This window comes from Podarcis pityusensis (assembly GCF_964106645.2).
Source record: "Podarcis pityusensis genome assembly, chromosome: 14".
NCBI classification, from domain to species: domain Eukaryota; kingdom Metazoa; phylum Chordata; class Lepidosauria; order Squamata; family Lacertidae; genus Podarcis; species Podarcis pityusensis.
The window spans coordinates 53,026,523-53,049,322 of NC_138039.1; the positions used below are offsets into that span (position 1 = coordinate 53,026,523).

The following is a 22,800-nucleotide window of genomic DNA, read 5'->3' on the forward strand; positions in this document are numbered from 1 at the left end:
CTAAGACCAGGGAGAGACCAGGGTTCAAATCTCCACTCAGCCACAAAACTCATTGGGTAACCTTGGGCCAGTCACTACCTCTCTGCCTAACCTACCTCACAGAATAAGAAGAAGAAGTGTTTTCTTGAAAACACTGACATTTTGGATCTAGAAGGCTTTAACAATGTATTTGGATGGCATGCATATCTGTGGTATGACAAGGTCAAAGCACATAAAGCATTTAAAAACCATATTGTTAGGAAAGCACTGTTTAATGTTTGGATAAGATACAAGGATTTATTGGAAAATAAAACTCCAAGGTGGCTGTCACCGATGGAAGCGAAAGCCTTGAAAAAGCTCAATATGGAGGTCAATTGGCCGAAATATTGGGAAATTTTGGAACAAGATGGAGACAGATTGAAACTGCAGAGTTTTGAAAAACTAAAAAACAAAGTGCGAGACTGGCTTCATTATTATCAGATAATGGAGGCATACAATTTGGATAAGAAAATCGGCTTCCAGGTGGAAAAATCAAAATTAGAAACAGAATTGTTAGAACCCAAAACTAAAATTTTGTCAAAGATGTATAACTTGCTGTTGAAATGGAACACTCAGGATGAAACGGTGAAATCTGCTATGATTAAATGGGCACAAGACGTTGGACATAATATTATGTTTGCTGACTGGGAACAGTTGTGGACCACAGGTATGAAATTTACGGCATGTAATGCCTTAAGAGAAAATATTATGAAAATGATATACAGGTGGTACATAACCCCAGTCAAGCTTGCAAAAATCTACCATTTGCCTGATAATAAATGTTGGAAATGTAAAGAAACTGAAGGTACATTTTTTCACCTTTGGTGGACGTGCCCAAAGATTAAGGCTTTCTGGGAGATGATATATAATGAACTAAAAAAGGTATTTAAATATACCTTCTTGAAGAAACCAGAGGCCTTTCTCCTGGGCATAGTCGGCCAATCGGTGTTAAAAAAGGACAGAACTTTCTTTATGTATGCTACAACAGCAGCAAGATTAACATATTTAATTAGAATACAAAAGAGGGAGGTAAGAGGAGGTCCGGGAAACAAGTAAATGTAAAAGAAGTGAGGAAAAGATGAAATTGTTTTTAATTGTTTTTTTCTCTTTTTACTTTGTATTTTTTCTTTTCATTGTTAATTTTTTCTTTACTAATGTGGTTTTCTTTCTGTGAAACTTTAATAAATATTATTAAAAAAAAAAAAACCAGAATAATAATAAGAAGAAGAGTTTGGATTTGATATCCCGCCTTTCACTCCCCTTCAGGAGTCTCAAAGCGGCTAACATTCTCCTTTCCCTTCCTCCCCCACAACAAACACTCTGTGAGGTAAGTGAGGCTGAGAGACTTCAGAGAAGTGTGACTGGCCCAAGGTCACCCAGCAGCTGCATGTGGAGGTGCGGAGACGCGAACCCGGTTCCCCAGATTACGAGACTACCGCTCTTAACCACTACACCATCCTGGCACCATACAGGGGTGTTGTGGGGAATAAATGAGGAGGGAAAGAACCATCTACACTACCTTGAGCTCCTTGAATAAAAAATGTGTGATATAAATTCAATGAATGAATATTAAAGCTCCTATTCCAGAACTAATTTCAGAAATCATTCTCGTTATACCAGGCCAAAAAACCACCAAGAAGAATAAAATCAGGAGTAGTTTAATCATGGACAACTTGGATACAGAAGCCACAAATATGTATCAGAGCCCTTCTATAAAACTGTTAGAGAACAGTTATTGTACATGTGTGATTGTCATCCTGCCCCAGTTTTCAGCCAAGACTGGGCATGAAAAGAAAAGGAAGGAAGCTGGTTTTGTAGAGAGGGTATGAGAGCCAAGAGTCAGGGGTTGCTGTCATGCATTTGAGGAGGAAGATTGCATAGCTGGCTTTCTTTAAAAAGCAGGAGATGTCCTTATTCTTGGTGATGTACTTCTTCTTTACTTTTTCATGAGTATGTTCTTGGCTTGATCTTGTGTGTGTGGTTGTTGTTGTTTTGCAATATGTCAGAAATATTGAATTTAATATGAAACTAAATGAGACCCTCATTGGATGCCAGCAACATGATTCAAAAAGAGTCCATTTGAAGAAGAATTGTTTGCTAATATATGACACTTTTTTAAAAAAAAAGATAAATGTTTCAAGTTTCTTCAGGATGTGAGCATCCATACAATACTGGTTGCTTAAGCACCTAAAGCCAGCCCAGTGGCTCCCTGGGCACGGACACCCATCTTCCATGATCACGGATGCAGCCACATCCATCTGTGTCAGGTGACAGCTCCGGACAGACGGTGCTACGCAACGGTGGAGACATCTCCTGTAAGGCCGGTTTTTATGTTTATCCATTACCTTCTGGGAGTCTCTGCTAGCTCGCTCTTTTCTTTTTGCTTGGAGGGACAACAATATCAAATCTTTACAAATATAAAAATTGCAGGGAGACACACAGAGCAGCATCTGGTCTGGTTAAAACAATGTGGCCACCCCACAACTTTTCATCTGCCTGCCACATCACTGGCCAACGGTGAAGGTGGGGGGAGCCAAATGTCTCCATAGGTTCATTCCAGAAAAACAGCTTCTTCTCTTCATTACTGTGAAACTCTGAGATTTGTTCACTCCTCTGTTACAGAATTCAGAGGAGGAGGCTGACATGTAGGCCCTCTCCCCCTGCAAACACATGCAGTGCTTGAGATTCAGAGAGGCAGGACAGGCGTCAAATTATTCCCAGCAGCTCAGCCCAACATTTTCAGATTCGTATATGGAAGGTGCTGCAGAGACATAAACAAGATTCAAGGTAACAGCAGAGCAGAAGCATCGCTTTGGAAGAGCTGACAAAGGTGAGATATAAATGCAGTAAATAAATGAAGTACAGACAAAACTCAGGTTTGTGTGTAGTGGATTAAATATTTTGTCACAAATATCTGAACAGTGGGCTCACATCTTGGAGCCCCCCCTTCAAATACTTGCAACACCCCTGGGCAAACAGTGCCTTGAATTGTACAGTGGTACCTTGGGTTAAGTACTTAATTCGTTCCGGAGGTCTGTACTTAACCTGAAACTGTTCTTAACCTGAAGCACCACTTTAGCTAATGGGGCCTCCTGCTGCCGCCGCGCCACCAGAGCATACTTTCTGTTCTCATCCTGAAGCAAAGTTCTTAACCTGAAGCACTATTTCTGGGTTAGCGGAGTCTGTAACCTGAAGCGAATGTAACCTGAAGCGTATGTAACCCGAGGTACCGCTGTACATGAAAGCAAACCGGAGACTGGTAAAGATCATAGAACCATAGAATTCTGTTGTTGTTTGAATTTATATACCGCCCTATACCTGGAGGTCTGAGGGTGGTTCACAGAATTCTAGAATTCTAGAGTTGGAAGGGACCCCGAGGATCATCTAGCCCACCCCAGCTGTACCAGGTGGGAATTGAACCTGCAACCTTGGCGTTATCAGAGGAGCTGGTGTCAGTCAGTAACTTGGCTGTGCCACTTTCTGCACTGGCTAAAATAGCTTCCAAGGGCAACCACATAGCCATGCAATGCAGTAATCAAGCCAGGTTGCTATCAGGGGCTCAGATAACCCTGGGCAAGGCACTGTCGGTCTCTGTTGAAGCTGTTGCTGCACCACCTGTACCAATCCATACAGATCTGTTTTTTAAAAAATAAAAAGGAGTTTTAGCTTCCACAATGATTTATAAAACAATTTCCTGTGGGAAATGTAACCAGTCTTGTAGAACAGAACACTTAAGCCATGGCCAGCTCTGAGTGCTAATGGGTCCATTAAAATACAAGCAGCCTCAAAATGATAACATTTTTTTAAAGTGAAATAAACCTACAGGGATCAAATTTTCTGAACCAGCCACTGCCTCAGTCATTTACAACTTATTCCTACTTCTGGACTCTGTCCAGCACAGACAATTTCCTCTGTCCTGGCCAGCTATTAGAGCAGAGGGATGGGTTGTCGCTGGAGTTTTTTTTAGTTTTCCTCTTCCGCGCTTATAGGGAAGGGCTGCAGCTCCAGGGGTGCAGCATCTGCTTTGCATGCAGAAGGTCTCGGGTTCAATCCCTGGACTTTAAACGTCTCCCATCTGAAACCTTGGAGAACTGCTGCCAGTCTGGGGAGGTCATATGGAGCTAGACGGACCAATTGTTTCATTGTTGTTTTATAGTTCCTGTGGCCTGCTGTCCACTGTGGATATGGCCAAAATCTGGATTTCCTGCATTGAGCTGGGTTGGGGGTGAACTAGATGACTTACCAGATCCCTCCAGCACTTCTATGCATATCTGCTTTTGCAAAACAAAAGAAAACAAAAAAGATTTCAAAGAGTGAAATCCTTTCGAAAATATGCACGTAAGAACTTGGAACAGAGAGGCAATCATGATCTGGTAAGTTCCCTGTGCAGTATAAACAAAGGCAGCCCAGATGTACTGAGATGAAGCTGACTAATATTACAAGGAGTAATGAAAGTAACAATATACAGAAGCAGCAGGACAGTAACTCACAGATACTGGGTTCCTCTGGCGCCAACTCTTCCTCTTTTATGGAGTAATTTAAAACCCTCTGGGACTGCTGTCATTCTCAGGGATAGCGTGCACTTAGGGGGGAGGGATTATAAAGGCCAGTCCAATATTTTGGATGCAAAAGACCAACATATCCACAAAATACATTTAAAGCACATTTAACACGGCTCCCCCACCACAGAGAAAGATTCTTGGGAAGTGTAGTTTACCCCTCACTGGGTTACAATTCGCAGCATCCTTAGCAAGCTACAGTTCCCAGGATTCTTTGGGAGAGAGCATGTGCTTTAAAAGTGTGTTTAGAATGATTTGATCAACTCTGCCTAGTCAAGCTATCTGTCCAGATTGCGACCCAGAGCCCCTGTGCCAGAAGGCCTACATTTCACAAGCAGCTGGGGGGGGGTCAGCAGGTGTTTGGACAGCGCCTCTTTAAAGTGCAGAAGGGGGTTGGCAGGAGGCTCGCAGGATTGAATCCATGTACCCCAAATGTCTCTGCACACAGAGGAGGCCAATCTAGAACTCTTCACCCTGCCATTTACAGGAATTATCTGCTGTTTCCAAAGTTCAATGGTGAGTGTGGAGCCTTATGTCGTCAAACCAACATTCTTGCATGTAATGCAATGGTTTCATCTTTTTATAATTGTACATTATGCTATTGTAACCCATCCTAGGACCTCTAGATAGATAATGACAGGAAGACAGAGAGAAGGCAACAATGAATTTAACACAATGAAGTTAGAGTGCTTTCTCCTCCACCCCAATCCTCATCCCATCTCCTTCCATGACTATTTGTTTAATTTACATAGTGCCTTCTGGGCATTGCATCGAGGAAGTTCATTGTTTTAAAGAAAGTCCAGCCATTTAATTTAATTTAATAAACATGAATGATGCAAAGCAAGCGAAAGGGGAAGAATCAAATGAGCAAGTTTGGTGATCAGGGACACTGCATGAGACAGTTCTGGAAAAGGGCAATTAGTCCCAGCTAGATGGGTGGAGGAATCCTCACAGGCTCAAATTAGAGTCAATAATCTTAAGGCTGATCAACCAATAGTTTGATTCAACATAAGGTGCCTTCCTATGATTGGTAGGCCTGTATTTCAATCCCAAAGCCCCCTGGAACTGTAGTTCAGTGGAAAGTTGAGTGAATTCCAGAAAGAAGCCTTGCAGCCCCCCAACAAATTAAAAAAAAATATTTGTGGTTCTTTGGGTGAATTAAGTTAAAATTTATCAACGTAGATGTGCTACAACTTTCTTGTTTAGTAATGAGCCTAGTTGTTACCACTTAAAAGCAAGTCAAATCAAATATACAAGGGAGCTTTCGTCTTAAAAAAAAAAAGTATCATAATCTGATTGGTGGTTCTGTTTAATCATACAGTTAGAATATTTAACTTTTATTTTATATGAATATCTTTCTGTTTTTAGTGTATATTCAATGTATGTTACGTAACTCCTAAAATAAGTATCTGTTCCGGTAATGCTGACTATTTCAGTTCCAAAAAGGGAGAGAAGGTGGTATTTGAACCACAGCATTTGATTCATCAATCCTAATTTAATTAATTTTTTTCAACCCAATACACCACTTAAGCAGTAGGAACTTTTTGGGAAAAGGCTGTGCTGAAACTCTGAATCTTGTTATACCCGTAATTGAATTCCCCCATTAAGCAAATCCCAAATAAGAAAGAACCCAAACTCCGGTCTTTTGCTACTACCTCTTGAGCAGTCCTTTCTAGTGGGTGGGTGTGGGTGTGCGCAGGCATGTGCTGCTGCCCCATTGCAGTGATGCTAAATTCCTGGATTCCTTACCTTCACCTCGCAGGAGTAAAACCCTATCTTCAAAAGGAACTTGCAAGTTCCATCTGGAGATATCTGAGTGGTGGCTTTATCCTTTTCCTGTCTCTAGAGTGTTGTGGGGCAGAATGCAGCCAATGGTCTGTAGCCACCATTCTGTGTCCACTCGTGCAAGAACACTAGCAGATGGGTGAGTGTTAATGTTGAGCAAAGAGGAATTCAGTACAGCCGTTGCATTAGGTTAAACCCATTGAACAACCCTTTTCATGATCTATGGCACCACAAAATTGCCAGCAACTTGCTTACGGTAGGTGTTCTCTTGCTCAGCTACATTCCACTGGTGCAAAGCATTTCACCGACACAGTAAGTACAACTGCTAAGTGATTTTAACTTGGCGCTACATTGGCTACAACCCAGTATCTTCAGGATCCTGACTGCACCTTCCTTTATGCTCTGCTCCTCCTCTCCACACATCTGCAAACAACGCTACAGAAGCAATGCCCTCATCCCATCCTGAAAGGAAAGCCTGCTCCCATTTGAATCATGGGGAAAGCTGTGGAAAGAAAATTTAAAATTCATGGCATGTAGTTCGCTAAAAGAAAACTATATGAAAATGATCTATAGATGGTATTTAACACTTGTAAAACTTGCTAAGATGTATAAAAACTCATCTAACATGTTGGAAATGTAAAGAAAAAAAAGGTACGTTTTTTCATATGTGGTGGACATGCAAAAAGGTAAAAGGCTTCTGGGAAATGATATACAATGAAATGAAAAAAATGTTTAAAAATATTAGGAGATGAAGTGCCAAAGAAGCAAAAGAGACTATTTACGTAGGCAACCACAGCTGCCAGAATGCTACTTGCCCAGAAGTGGAAAGAAGAGGACGTCCCAATGAAAGAAGAATGGAAGACTAAGATGATAGACTATACCGAAATGGCAAAATTACCGGTAACCGTGAAGATCAGGCACCAAGATGAAGGAAAATTTAATCAAGAATGGGGGGAAACTATAGAGTATTTTAAAGAACACTGTAAAAATGTTGAAACATTAGCAGGGTGGTTGTAGCATTTATGAACTAAAGGTAAAATTAGGATGTGAAAATGAATTTGAAATTAAGTGAAGAAAAATAGTTATATGCAAAGAGAATAAAGGGGGGAATGGAAACTGGTGGGTGAGGGGAAGTCAATCAATTCTGGGAGCATTGCAAATGCTTATACATGTACCTGAGGAAATCAGGTGCTTTGGAAATCATGTTTTCAAAATCAGAAAATCCAAGCTTGCCATCACCGTCCATATCCGCTTCGTCGATCACTTTTTCGCAGACCAGGCTCACCTCTTCCTCTGTCAGCTCTTCTTTTGTCAAATTGTTGAGGGTTTTTTCCAGATCAGATTTACAAATGAAGTTGTCTGTGTTAAAATCTGGGCAAGCAAAGATGGGAGAAAACAGGTGGTCAACATGCCTCTTCTCCAAGGACACCGTAAGCCCAAAGGGAACCCCTGGATGGCAGGTGACTAAAGGATGTGTGAACGTTATCTCAGTCAGGAATATCAGAAGAGCTCTGCTGGACTGAACCATTCATCCAGAATCCTGCCAACAAGATACCTCTGAAAATCCCACCAATGGGGACTGTTTGTCCCCCAGCAACTGGAATTGAGAAGTGGGCATGAAGGTCCCACTCTTAGCCATCACGATTCATGGGTCACATCCAGATCATAATTCAAATCAAATTTAAAGCACATGGGCTTGGGAACCATAGTTTGCCCCCTCACAGCTACAGTTCCCAGGATGCCTGGAGGAAGCCGTGTGCATTCAATGTATGTTGTGGCTATGGCCACAGTTCAGAGCTGAGGAGAGACCATGACTTCACCTGCTTCCTGCCCCTGTTCACAGCTCCTCATCTGCTTCATGGCCAGGGGAAGGCTCAGGTCTGTGGCCCAGAAGGCTTTACAGCACGGGCGGGGGGGTTCCACAGAGTTTAGAGCTACAGGGGCGACTTTTCCAAGTAACCATTAAGTGATCATTACAGTCCTCCCCAGTTCCACTTTACAAAACAGCAGGCCAAGGGGGCGAATTCGGCAGGTGTTGGCTGCTCTACACCAGGTGCTTGCCCATTAATCTTGCAAATGCATAAGAGAATGGCAATTAAAAGGCCATTGCATTGATTTGTTTTATTGTCTTTGGCCCAAGAAGCAGGATTAGCATCAGCCCTATTTAATTATAGAGCTGCAGAATGACATTTAGCATGTTGGGTAATTGTCAGTAAAACAGTCGGCATGGATTTATTTGCAAAAGCTCTGGCATCTGGTAGGTCATTCTGAAATAAAGAAAATAAATCAGAAAGCGTTTTTTTAAAAATATTGGGCCCCCACCTCACCCAAAAAACGCTTTGGTGAAATTTAAAAGCAGCTGTTATACTAAATCAATTATATGCTTCTGAGAATGTTGCTTCTCAGAAGCCCAAGGTGTTTTTTTTAAAAAAAAAAATTGCAGTTGTTCCATAAGGCAAGAGTGAATGCACCATTTCCAACTACACAGCACCCCCAGGAAGCTGAGGGAATCATAGAGTTGGAAGGGACCCTTGAGGGTCATCTAGTCCAACCCCTGCCATGCAGTTTACCCATGAGATCGCCTTACTTCACATATGCCCCTTCAGCTGCTTCAATCTGTAGAACTGCCAGAGGTGTCGCATAATATTCATTCTGCATTGTAAAAAAATCTGTATCTTAGTGTGGCAGAACCTATACTTTGGAACTCCCTGTCTATTGACCTCAGCCTTCACTGAACTCTTTCTGCGCCTGCTAAAATCTTTTTGTGTAGACAAGCCTACGCTGATATGTAGAACTTTGTTGTGTGTTTTAATCTGTTTCTAATTTATCACCTATTTATTTATTACATTTTTATTTACAATTAAGCAATGTATAAATTTTATTAAATATAAATCTGAAATGGACCAAAACAAAATTCCCTTCCCTTTTGGTCGATGTTCTAACCCAATGCCAATTCCTCTCCTTACCATAGACCTTGAAGGCGTAGATTGCTTTTAGCTCTCGAGGGGCCGTTTCGCTGAGTACAGAGAACATGTCAACAAAGTCATTGAAGCTGAGGCTCCCCTCGTCATCGTCAGAAAAGGAGTGGACAATCCTCTCCCGGAAGGGGTTCTCCTGCAGAAAGACAGAATGCATGAGCAACTTGCAGATTTGCTTCTCTTTTAAAAAGAAACCCAAAAAGGCAGCACTTTAGCTGAAACACTCCTTTAAAAGTCTCTCTGTATCACCCAAAACAAGTGTACAACCAGGGCTTTTTCCCCAGGGGTCACTCAAGGGTACGCAGTACCAGCACTTCTTTTTTGTTGTTAAAAAGTGCGCCACTTACGGTTACAACTTCATGCTGAGTACTGGGACCTATTTTTCTAGGGGGGAAAACACTGTGTACAACCTAATACAAAATCCCAATTATAAGTAAGAACTCTGAATCCCCACAAGAGATCACTGGTGAAAAGTCCATTTCAACGCTGAGTTTTTCTCAAGCTCCTGCAAATCATTGGTGCTTTTCAACTCCTGAGGAATGACTAGTTGCTCCCAACTACTCGAAAGTATAGACTCTCTGTCTCCCAACCCTCGGCTTGTCTTGGGAGGTGACTTCAGTGCCCAGATTGGCCTTGTTTCCCCACAAAATACAATATCTGGACTAAACTTGGAGGACAAACCCGAAATCTGTCAGAGGGCAGCAATGGACACCACCTCTAACCACACTGGGAAATATCTTTGTGAACTTATAATTAAGCATAACCTTTTGTTATGCAATGGGCATGGTCAAGGGGATCAAGACGGTTATTTTACTTTTTTTTAAAAAAATAATTTTTATTAAGTTTTCCATTTAACAATCCAATCATATCACATTAGTTAATCCGAATTATACCAATACATATCATAAAATCCAAATATTTTGCCGAATTTTTAATTTTTTTGTTGGGGGTACCCATGCTTCGAGTTCAGTAAGGATCCAATCATCTTATATTTCTGCTGCTTTAATGTTCACAAGTCCCATCTTCCAATCTTCTTGTTGTTATCGTTTTTCTTCTTAATAACCTCTGAGTTGTTTCCACAGGCGAGTTGAAGCAAGCATTATTATGTTTCTGTGTGGACTTTCATGCTGATCCAAAAGTCCTATTTTGGCAGGTGCCATTTTGACAGTTCCGATGAAATAAAGTCTAAGCGTCTGCTCATTAATTTTCCCGGACCAGTTGCTCCATAAATCAGCCTTTCCAGGGGAGTTTTTGCCAAATCAGACGTACAATCCAAACATGATAACACAACAGTGGCTCGCCTCCCCCTTTGACTGTAAATCGAGGGTTATTTTACTTTTATCTCCCCCAGAGGCTTTACTAGCACCATAGATTATATCCTAACATCCAATAATGTGCCAATTGACTGAGACACCTTTAGGATAATTCCCAGAGCTGAAAGTGACCACTTTCCTCTTGAGTTATCTCTGACATCATTTGTTTCTCCTGCCTTTCCTAAATTATTGGATGAAACGGAATATCTGATACTTGGAAAGAGGAGGTTAAAATGGAATGCACAGGTCCAAGAAAAAATGATTCAGATCCTGGATTTCATGAATTTGCTTTATTAAAGGGGAAAATGTTGTTAGAAACAGGAAACACAATCAGACTTTATTAGAACATAATCAGACTTTATTAGAACATAATCAACCAAATGCGCCCACTGATGTCCACACCTAGTGAGTAAAAAATAAAAAGTTTCAAAGACAGACTTGGTTTGATAAGGAATGTCAGAATAGCAAAAAATGCCTATCTTAGAAAATTGAAGTCAAAACATGACAAGCACAATCTTGCTCTACAAGCTGAGGTAGCCCAATTATGATACAATTATAAATTTTTACTTAAAAACAAGAAACAAATATATTATGAGTAACAGTGGAAAGCATTGGGAGATGCAGCACTTCAAAAGAACTCACAAAAATTTTGGCATCTCGTTGCCCAAGGTACAAATGGGCTGGGCTACTCGTTAGAAGTATCTGTTCAAGGAAAGGATTGGGTGACATATTTTACAGGAATATACAGCCCCCGCTCTGACTCATCCTCACAAGTTTACTATACTCAGTTATTAGAACTGCCAGAATGGCCAGACGTCACACCCAATCAGATTAATCGTAAGCCAACTAGCCAATAAAGCTCCAGGAGAAGACATGGTCCCAATGGAGATCTATAAGATATGACCGGATTTCTGGTCACCCATTTTTGCAAAACTGTTTTCATACATTAACAGCTCAGGTCGCATACCAGAAGGGTGGAAGCTGAGTATAATTGCCCCAATATATAAGGAGAAGAAGAAGAGTTTGGATTTGATATCCCGCCTTTCACTCCCTTTAAGGAGTCTCAAAGCGGCTCACATTCTCCTTTCCCTTCCTCCTCCACAACAAACACTCTGTGAGATAAGTGAGGCTGAGAGACTTCAGAGAAGTGTGACTAGCCTAAGGTCACCCAGCAGCTGCATGTGGAGGAGCGGAGACGCGAACCCGGTTCCCCAGATTACGAGACTACCGCTCTTAACCACTACACCACACTGGCTGGTGGTGATAAGAAAAATCCTGCCAATTATAGACCCATTAGTTTGATAGATGTAGCCTCTAAACTATATGCCAGGCTCCTTCTTGGGAGACTGGAAGAATGGGCAGATACAAATAAGGTGATATCTGAAGCCCAGGCAGGTTTCCAAAGAGGGAAATCCACATAGGACCAGTGCTTTCTGCTATGTAAATACATCCATAATTTGAAGCAAAAACTATATGTTGCTTTTATCGATCTAAAGTCAGCTTTCGATACGGTTCCTAGACATGCATTGTGGCAGAAATTAGAAAAGACAAATATAGACCGTCATCTATTATTTCTCATCAAAACATTATATACTGACACATCAATACAAGTAAAGATGGATCTGGCTGGCCATCTTACTACTAGAATTAAGACCATTACTGGAGTCAAACAGGGATGCATTTTGGTGCCTTTCTTGTTTAATTTTTATATTAATGACATGGTTAAAGAACTGGAGGGCCTACGGTTTGCCCCTGTCACAATTCTTGACCAAAAATTCTCAGTCTTAATATATGCTGATGACCTAGTACTTGTATCTAGAACCCAGGTAGGCCTGAGACGGCTGCTTGCGAAATTAAGTTCATATTGCACGAGGAATGCTTTATCTATAAAATGCGATAAGACACAGGTCATTGTATTTGGGAAGCGCCCTAAAAAGCATGTTTGGTACCTGGATGAACACATCATAAACCAAGTAAATACGTTTAAATATCCGGGATTTGTTTATTCAGAAGCAGCATCTTGGAATATACAGCTCTCCAATATTAAATTTGCAAGCCTTTAAATCAGCAAAAGCTATTTTGAAATTTGCTGTTTGTAAAGGTGGAAATCTTCTTAACCCAGCTCTATCTGTGTATAAAGCCAAATCAATGGCCCAGATTTTATATGGTGCAGAGGTTTGGGGTACCTCAAAGGTCTCTGGTTTGGAACCCCCACAGAATTATTTTTAAGAGTCCTTTTAGGTTTACCCAGAGACATGCAATCTGCCATGGTCAGGTTGGAGACTCGCATGTTGAGCATAGAGAGCCAAATAAATAAAAGAATCCTCTGCTACTGGTTTAGAATTCAACAGATGGACAACACTAGGCTACCAAAAAAATGCCCGATTGAGCTCTCAAATGGATTACCCCTTAAAAACTGGGTACATCACGCTGCCCAACTGATGGGCAAATATGACCTCTCAGTGACTGAGATCAAAGAACTTCCCTTATATTCCCAGAAAAACATTTTTAAATGAACAACCTAATTAATTAAAAACAACCTAAACTCTATGTACACATCCACATGCACCCCATTATATTTTAAACTTAGAGAGGCCCATGAACAAACACCTTATTTCAATGAACTGACTTTTGTACAACTTCGGAAAGCTTTTACAGAGTTACGATTAAATACAATAAACTCTGCTTATAGAGATGGGAGACACAGAGGCATACCAACAAACAAACGTGTTTGCATTAGGGGATGTCCTGAAGTAGAGGACCTTATGCATTATATCTTGCGCTGCCCCTTATATAATGAAGCAAGAGAATGATTTTTAGCACCTATATTGACAAGCTCCCCTGGCCAGAACCCCTCTGACATGATTTTATATCTGCTCGCAGACATAGATAAGTATGTGACCTGGCCTGTAGCACTCTTTGCAATCGCCGCTAGGAAAATTAGAGCAAATTATATAGCCAAGATAGCCACCAACTGTAAAGGAGATGAATTTATTTGACCCTACCTACAATTTATTTGACCCTACAAGCTAAAGGGACGCAGGTCATGCTGTGGGTTAAACCACAGAGCCTAGGACTTGCTGATCAGCGGTTCGAATCCCCGCGATGGGGTGAGCTCCCGTTTTCTCAGTCCCAGCTCCTGCCAACCTAGCAGTTCAAAAGCACATCAAAGTGCAAGTAGATAAATAGGTGCAACTCCGGCGGGAAGGTACACGGCATTTCCATGCACTGCTCTGGTTCGCTAGAAGCGGCTTAGTCATGCTGGCCACATGACCCAGAAGCTGTACGCCGGCTCCCTCGGCCAGTAAAGCGAGATAAGCGCCGCAACCCCAGAGTCGGCCACGACTGGACCTAATGGTCAGGGGTCCCTTTACATCAAGATATATTCTATCTTTATCACCAAACTCCAAATATAATTGCATACTGTATTAATTAACATTATTTTTAATATATTAGTGGACATGTGGTGATTTTAGCCTATAAATTTGTTCAAAGTCTTAACCTGTATATTAAGGTACTTCTATAGCTCTGTTTAGAGTAGGTAATGTTTTGATAATATAAATGTTTTAAGTTTTTTGTATTAATTCAGCATATTTCCTTTTAACTGTTGAATGATTCTGTGTACATTGCAGTATCCTTTGGCTATGTGCAATAAAACTGACTGACTGACTAGTTGCACAGGTAAAGCTGCAAATGTCAGATGGCTGGAGCCTCTAGGTTAACTGGTGGAAAAGAAGCGTGAAAGTAGAGCTGCAAGAATGGATGAGCTTTTCCAGGCTGGGGGCTTGAGGTTCCTACCCATGTCCCAGGGCTTCCCCTTCAAGACTTCCCAAGTGGTAGGACCAGGAGCAGCCTGCTAGTGGCACAGGTGCCCCGGGTTAAAGCCCAGTGGTTCATGGGAGATGTACTTTTCAGCACAGCAGGGCAGGGACAGACTTCATTCTCCCCAGGCAACTCCATCCCTACTCTTACTACCACCCAGGACATCAGGAAGGGAAACAGTGTTTTGGCAAGTAGAGGGGCTGGGAAGGAGTTTGTTCAGAGGGCTAGAGAAAGCAGGCAGGGAGGGCAGCGGGGAGCCGGGATTTTGTGAAGCCTGTCTCGCCAAAGCTTACATCCCAGCCCAAGTTGGAAAAGCAGTGTATCATGGGAAGCTGCCTTCTGCTGACTCAGATAGTTTGCACATCACTCTCAGTCCCGTCTGCACTGATGGCCACAGTTTTCCAAGGTTTCAGGAAGAAATCTCCTAGTCCTACCTGGAGAAGTTAGGAATTCAACTGGAGACCTTTGGCCTGCAAAGTCTGTGCTCTCTCTCTCCTTCTCCTAGATGGGCTCCCTTCCCAGGTGGATGAGCCCCATCTGCCCCTCACTTCCCTCCACAGCACGGGCAGAAACTGCCTTCTTGACAGTTGGACCCACTCTTGGTCTCATCTACTCAGTCCGCCAGTTCCAGCTACACAGGAAGCTCCCTTATACAAAGTCAGGCCATTGGGCCATCTCCTTCAACACTGTTTACACTGACCGGGAGCAGCTCTTTTGGGTTTTAGGAAGGATATTTCCCAGCCCCTACCTGGAGATGCCTTGCACATGCCAAGAATGTTCCATACTCCTTCCTCTAAAGTGATGCCAATGTGGCCACACAAGGCACATTTCTTTTCTTGTAGTCCCTGTACACAAGTCCCCTGCCACTCCACCGGGAGGATGGGCCAGGCTGGGATGAAACAGTAAGACATGCCTTTCCATTGCAAAAACCAGAGCAGAGCCATTTGCCGTCTCCCCCCATGCCCAGGTTGGAACGTGAGCAGCAGCCGTCTGAAGAGTTGTTATCTGCACCCAGACATAACATCCTGGGCAAACCAGGACTTCAGCAGCCTCTCTCTCCTTTCCACGCCCCTGCATTACCACCAACTGGTTTCTCTTACAACTGAGTATATTGCCACAGGATCCAGTTACGGTGATGGCAGTTTGCAAAGTGATGAATTAAGGACACTCAGAAGCAGGTAATGAACCTAAATCGTACCGCAGGGCTGCACTCTTATACCAGGGCCGCCCATGTGGTCTGCCAACAAATGTTATCTGGCCCTCAGGTGACCCTACCTAATTTTAATTGAAGTGCAGAGAAAAAATGCCCACAATTTCATTCATTTGGGGGAATCCCCCCCCCCAAAAAAAGTTGAAAGAGTTGGAGAATATTGGGGTGCTCCAATGCATGCAGTGGCTACTCAAGAGGTCTGGATCATACAGTCAGGAACACCTGTATCCTCCTCTCCTGGGCCAAATTCCTCCCCTTCAGAGGGTGATGCCATGGATTCTGAGGAGCTGATGGAGTGGGATGGGGGAAGCAACACTCATGTCTGCTTGTGTGAGTTGCCAACCTGAGCTCCACTTCAAGGTGCAACCCTGAACTTGAACTCCTGCTGAAAACCCTCAACTGGCTGCAACCTCCACCTGGAACCCACCAGTGTGTGGGCCACTGGCTGAGTTCCTGAGCCAGGAAGACTCATCTAGACATACTGAGAAATGCAAGTAAACACTGTCTTCCAAATGGGGATGGACACGTGGCAGGCACCATGCCATTCATCATGCCAGGAGTTAGGCCACTCTTCTTCAGCCTGCAATAAATCATGGAAACCCTGAGTCCACCTTCCATGTGAAGGCACAGGTTCATACAAGCAGCACCTCCATGACATGCTGGCTTAAGCAGGTGACCACCACCTTGCTTAATAATAATAATAATAATAATAATAATAATAATAATTTGTAGCCCATCCATCTGACTGGGTTGCCCTTCCACAGGAGGCTGTTCCACAGGGTGGGCGCCACTACCAAGAAGGCCCTCTGCCTGCTTCCCTGCAACCTCACTTCTTGCAGTGAGGGAACCGCCAGAAGATCCTTGGAGGTGGACCTCAGTGTCTAGGCTCCATATTGTATGTTGTGATCTCCCATTTTGCAATCTGATGAATTGGTACCTTTTTCTCCCCTCCACCTTCCTTTGTTCTATACTGAGCATACAAATATATCATATGGCAACTGATCATCCCAAAGCTTCCTTCAAAATGTGAAGCGTTAAAATTAACTCATCTGTTGACTCAACCCAATAATTTAGACTCCTGTATATAATGTCTTGAGTGGTCGATCACCCTGTGCATATATGAAGTTACAAGGCCATGGATATGATGTAAAGTAATCCTCAAGGTTGTGAGCAGGTCAAAGCAACCAGGCTGCAATGGCTCGAGAACAGACTCTGGATGAAGTCATGGATTGCTCTGGGAATCTATGGAAGAAGGGAGGCAGGGGGAGGTGGTATACCTATATAGCCAAATATGAAAACATTTTTAAAAAGAAAGAAGCTGAATTTACATGGAAGTGATGAACCGATCTAAGCAAAGAAACGAAGCTCACAAGAAGTGCCTGGCTCTTGAGTCAGGCCAAAGGCCTGTCTAGTCCCTCATGCAGTTTTCACAGTTGTCAACCAGGTGGCCCTGAGAAGCCTACAAACAGGACCTGAGGACAACAGCCCTCTCCCCATTGGTAACTCCCAGGAAGAATGGAGGAATGGAGATAGTGTGGTGAGGAGGAGGCACAGCACATTTCCCCCCTCAAAAAGTTGGGCACCAGTTTGTTAAGGTTTGCTGGGGGTTGTAATTCTGTGAATGTGAAAACTGCAGTGCCTGGAATTTTTTGAGAGAAAGAATCTGTTTCAAATCTGCTTTAAATGTATGGTGTGTACGCAGCCTTACAGCCAAAGTCAGTCCCCCCAGTCAAAGATTTTGTGGGGTTGGGCTGCAGAAGAATGGCAGACTGGAGACATGAAAAGTAATACCTTTAGCTCTGGCATGTTCACTATAAGCTGCATAGGTAGTTTAACATCTGGATTCTTCGTATAGTCCATAGGTACCATGTTTGGTGCCAGTTCGTGGTAGCGGCCGTGCAACCTGTAAACAAGCACACAGACACAAACAGAACAACACACAGAAGAGGCTGTAAGGAACTGTTTCCATTCCACAGTGCAGACAGACTCAGGCAGACATGCTGCTCTGAAGCCCTCTTTTATTGCAAACAAAATAGGCTGGGGATTGAGCTGCTGAGTCTTCCTCTCAAAGCAATTTCAGCTTAGCCCAAGACCAGGCATGCATGTTATACTGATCATCTCTGCAGAAGGTCTGATTGTTGAACTAGAGCAACGCTAGCAATGCATCCTCAAGAAGTCCCCACTAGGAAAATGTACTAATAGCACTGCTTATTCTTCCAAGAGATGCTCACTTTTCTTGCAACCAAATAAGAAATAAGTTGCTGATTAATGGCACCACATATCTCTAGGGGGGTTGCTGCTTGGGGGGGGGGGGGAATTACTGTTTAATAGACCATGAGACAATTTCAGACCATGGTTTAGAACCTGCAAGACGATAGGCAGGAGTCTTGAAACAGTACACCTTCCTTTCCCCTTTTCCATAATTTGAATTCCTATTTGGGTCAGGAACAATTTGAGACACATTCTTTAAAGAGAAACTTTCAAGTCTAGCCTTTCGTTGTTATTGGCAAATAAATTTCTGGCAATCTGCAGATACCCCAATTGTGGTTTGTTCCAATTCCACACTAAACTGTGGGAAAGGAGTGGGACAAAGGGAAGTGTGGAGGAGCCCTGAGTGCAGATGACCCCTCAACCAGACAAGGGTGTCCCCTGTCCCTATTACTATTTATCTTGGTGTTGGAAATTCTGAATAGGAAAACAAGGAATGATTAAGTTATAAGAGGTATAGTATTAGGGAAAAAATCTTATAAATTGAGAGCTTACGCCGATGACCTTATCATTACTATGGAAAATCCCAAAGAAAGTTTACCAAAAGTGATTGAGGTGATAAAAGAATTTGGACAGGTGGCCGGTTTTAAAATTAACTGTAAAAAAAAAAAAAAAAAAGTTAGTTAAAAATATAGGGCCGGAGGAAAAAAACGAATTTCAAAAAATTACTGGATTAGAGGTGAAGAAGAAAGTCAAGTACTTAGGGATTTGGCTAATGGCAAAGAATATCAACCTATATCAGGATAATTCTGTAAAAACTTGGAATGAGATAAAAAGAAATTTGGAAATTTGGGGTGGACTACAGCTTTCTTTTTGGGGAAGAATCTCCACAATTAAGATGAATGTCCTTCCGAAAATGATTTTTCCCCTCCAGACTATTCCAGTGTTAGGGGGAATGCGCTGCTTTAAGGACTGGCAAAGAGACATTTCAAAATTCACATGGCAAGGGAAAAGACCTAGGATTAAGCATGAGCTATTAACTGATGTTAAGGAGAGAGGGGGTTTTTCCTTGCCTGATCACAAATTGTATCACAATGCAGCATGCCTATCTTGGATCCGTGAATGGGTAGTACTGCAAAACACAGACCTGTTGGACATAGAGGGGTTTGACCGCCATTATGGTTGGCACACATACTTGGCTTATGACAAGGTAAAAGTCCACAAGGGTTTCTTGAATCATATGATAAGAAAACCCCTTTACAAAGTATGAACTAAATATAAAGATTTACTCGAACTGAAAACCCCTTGGTAGCTTTCCCCTATAGAAGCTTTTGCAGTTAGGAAAAAAAATATGAAAAAGAACTGGGCAACTTATAAAGCCTTGCTGGAAGAAAAAATTAATAAATAAAGCCTAAAGAAATTTGAGGAGATCCGAACACAACTAACTGATTGGCTCCAATATTCTCAACGTAATGAAATATTTAGAAAAGACAAACAAAGGGGTTTTGCAGCAGAGTTATCAAGATAAGAGAAAGATTTAATCCAATTGAAATAAAAACTTTTATCCAAGATGTATAAACTCCTCCTTGATTGGAAAGTCAAGGAGGAGGAGGTAAAATCAGTTATGGTTCGATTGGCCCAGGATTTTGGCTATAATATCCAAATGGATGTGTGGGAAAGACTCTGGAAGGTAGACATAAAATTCACTGCATGTTATAATCTGAAAGAAAATCTGATGAAAATGTTTTACCGATGGTACCTGACTCCAGCCAAATTAGCCAAAATGTATTAAAAAAATTGAATGTTTGCTGGAGGTTTAAGAAGTCAGAAGGTACAATGCTACATATGTGGTGGAACTGTGTGAAAGTTAGAGAATTCTGGGACATTATATATAATGAACTTTTAAAAAATCTTTAAATGTTCATTAAAAAAAAACCCCAGAAACCTTCCTGTTAGGAATCATGTATAATGAGATCCCCCAAAAAATTAGAAGAATTTTCATGTATGCAACAACGGCAGCTAGAATTTTGATAGCAAAAAATTAGAAAGGAGAAGTGATACCCACCAAATTAGACTGGCAGGTGAAGATGATAGAATATATAGAACTAGCCAAAATGACAGGAAGTTTAAGAGATGATTCAAAACAAAGATTAAATAAAGAATGGTATGTCTTTAAAGAATATTTACAGATACATTGTAAAAATGTAAACACTTTGATGAGTCTAGACTGAACCTTGCAGGACAATATGGAACACTAATAAATAAAGTGATAATTAAAATTAAGAAATGATAATACAAAGTGTGAAATTGAAAATGAAGCCTAGAAAACATTGTGGAATGAATGGAAATCAAAGGAACATGTGATTTTTTTGGGGGGGGGTTGTTCTTTGGTATTGTTACTACATTGTTTTGTTTTGTTTTTATTGTTCGTTTGTTTTTAAAGTATTGTTTCGATAATGTACCGTATTTTTTGCTCCATAAGACGCACTTTTTTCTTCCTAAAAAGTAAGGGAAAACGTCTGTGTGTCTTATGGAGCGAATGTGTGGTTCCTGGAGCCGAATTGCCCAGGGGCAAAAAGCAGATGGTGCTTTCTTCTTCTTCTTCTTCTTCTTCTTCTTCTTCTTCTTCTTCTTCTTCTTTTTTTGAAAGAGGGAAGTGAATGTCGAAACAAAGCTGCTGATCGTTTGCCGATCAGGGAGAGAGATAAGGGACGCTAGAGATAAAGGAGTCTGCCTGGGAGGGGGGAGGTAAGGACAGCAAACTTGCAAAGTGGGGAAACAGGAAGACTAAAGCAATAAGGAGAGAAATTAGAAGAAAAGGGGGAGCAAAAAACTGCTCCAGCTATGGAAAAGACCCTAAGGCAAACAAGAGGGAAGGGAGGGTTGAAAGGAAACAGCTAATCGGCGGGAGCAGAAGAGAGATAAGGGATGCTAGCGGAGGCTGCCTGGGAGGGGGGAGGTAAAAACCCACGGATCCTCAGGATTTTTACATTGGGTCACCTCAAATTCACCATCAGATCACATAACATGTCCATGGCTACAGCCTGCACCAAAAAAATCACGCACCCACTGTTGCCTGGGGCCGCAATGGAGCAAAAACGTGGTTACAAAGTATGGATCCACATGGATCCTCAGGATTTTTGCATTAGGTCACCCCAAATTCACCATCAGATCACATGGCCACAGCATGAACCACAAAAATCATACATCTACTGTTTCATTCAGAATATTTTTTTTCTTGTCTTCCTCCTCTAAAAACTAGGTGCATCTTATGGTCAACGAAAAATACAGTGTTAGAGAGAGAGAGAGAGAGAGAGAGAGAGAGAGAGAGAGAGAAGATGATCCCTCTGCCTACCCAGACAGGAAGTCCCTATCCCACTGTCAGTAGCTAACTTAAGTTCCATTCTGCGTCTTGATTGGTTGCTAGTCTTTCCAGCTCTCACTGGTTGCCGGGGAACCAGGAGGTGGACCCAGGGCCTGCTCATCTCAGCTGGTGCATATTGGGACTGGTAGGGTGACAGGGAGAGACCAACAGCAGGTGGCGCCAGAGCCAATGCAGGTGAAGCCAGCACCTGACGGGTTGTAAGAAACAAGTCAGGCTGGTGGGGAGATGGCTGCAGTTGGCAGGGCAGTGCCCTCTTTGCTAGGCTGTAAGGCCAACTCTAGCCGGCTGTGCAGACCTCTGCTACCTTTGTGACAAGAACTTCCCAGGAGGCAAACTGCTGGGAATGGAAGATAAAAGCTGGTAATAGCTCATTGATTAGGAAGGCTTGAGTGGCCATTAGGCCATGAGAGATTCTGAGCATCTCATTATGTCTCCTCCACAACAATGCCAGTCGATTCTGGCCTGCAGAAGAGATTGCAAACCAGGAATGTGCATGGACAGGGGCGGGGTACATATCTCACCAATACCAGAGCCTCGGATTTGAGGAGGATCCTTTCCTTCCCCCTGATGCACCCCCACCAAAAAAGGAAACATCAAACCCTGAGACGTGAACCAAACAGTGTTTATGAGATTTAGTAGAAAACTGCTCCAGCATACATTTTGCGGTGCTCGATGCATTTTCTGCCACTGTTTTCCTCACTGGTGATGGGATTTTCTCATTTTCAATGAGAACATATAGTCTTACATTCCTAAAATGTGCCTGAGGCCCTCTTTCTCCCACCCAATACTGCTGAACAGCCACGCTGTGCCAAGAAACAGAGGGGACATTTATCATATGTGGTGGTCATGCAGAGCAACTAAAGAATCTGGTGAGATTATTTATAATGTGATAAAAAAATGTTTAAAAGTTCATTCCCAAAAAGACCAGAGGCGTTTCTCTTAGGAATAATTGAGTCAGATGTTCCTAAGAACTACTGTATAAGAATTTATTTCACTATGCAACAACTGCAACTCGAATTGTATATGCCCAAAAGTAGAGGGAGGGAGCAGTCCCAATGAGAGAGGAATGCTGAAAACGATGAGTTGGTGAGTCTAACCAGCAGAATAAGAGAGCAAGATAAAAGAGTATTTAAAGAGGATTAGAAAAATGTTTGTAGAATATATGAAGAACTACTGTAAACAGGTAAAAACGTTAGCAGGTTTAGAATAAATTCAGCAGTACAAAATATGCAGAAATGAAACGAGAAACGAGACAATACGGAGTAATAATCATATGCAGTAGTAAAAGATATTAGAACCCACGGAAAGGAGGAAGGGAAGTCAATGTTCATTTTTTAAAAAGATTGCAAGGTTATATTAAAATTGTAATGATGTAACAATATAAATAAAAAAATAAAAATTTAAAAAACAAGACCACCACCACTGTGGGAAGTATCCTGATATTGTAAGGTTATTACTGATTTTTGATTTTTTTTTTTTTTTACTTGTAAGCTGCTTCAGAAGAATTTGCTACCTTCTAAAA

The 22,800-nt window shown here is 42.0% G+C and overlaps 1 protein-coding gene across 2 annotated transcripts in view; it reads right to left on the reverse strand.

Annotated features, from left to right (window-relative positions):
* Positions 1-1,660: 1,660 nt before the first annotated feature.
* CIB2 (calcium and integrin binding family member 2) overlaps positions 1,661-22,800 on the reverse strand; it is a 49,736-nt gene continuing 28,596 nt past the window's right edge. Inside the window, exons 3-6 of one of the 2 annotated variants that reach the window (XM_080980860.1) lie at positions 17,477-17,588; positions 9,329-9,476; positions 3,446-7,733; positions 1,661-2,779 (exon numbers count right to left, since the gene is read on the reverse strand). In XM_080980860.1, coding sequence (XP_080836986.1) covers positions 7,501-7,733; positions 9,329-9,476; positions 17,477-17,588 — 493 coding nt within the window. In that variant the 3' untranslated portion in view covers positions 1,661-2,779; positions 3,446-7,500. The remainder of the gene's footprint in view (positions 2,780-3,445; positions 7,734-9,328; positions 9,477-17,476; positions 17,589-22,800) is intronic. The other variant, XM_080980859.1, reaches the window with a different exon arrangement.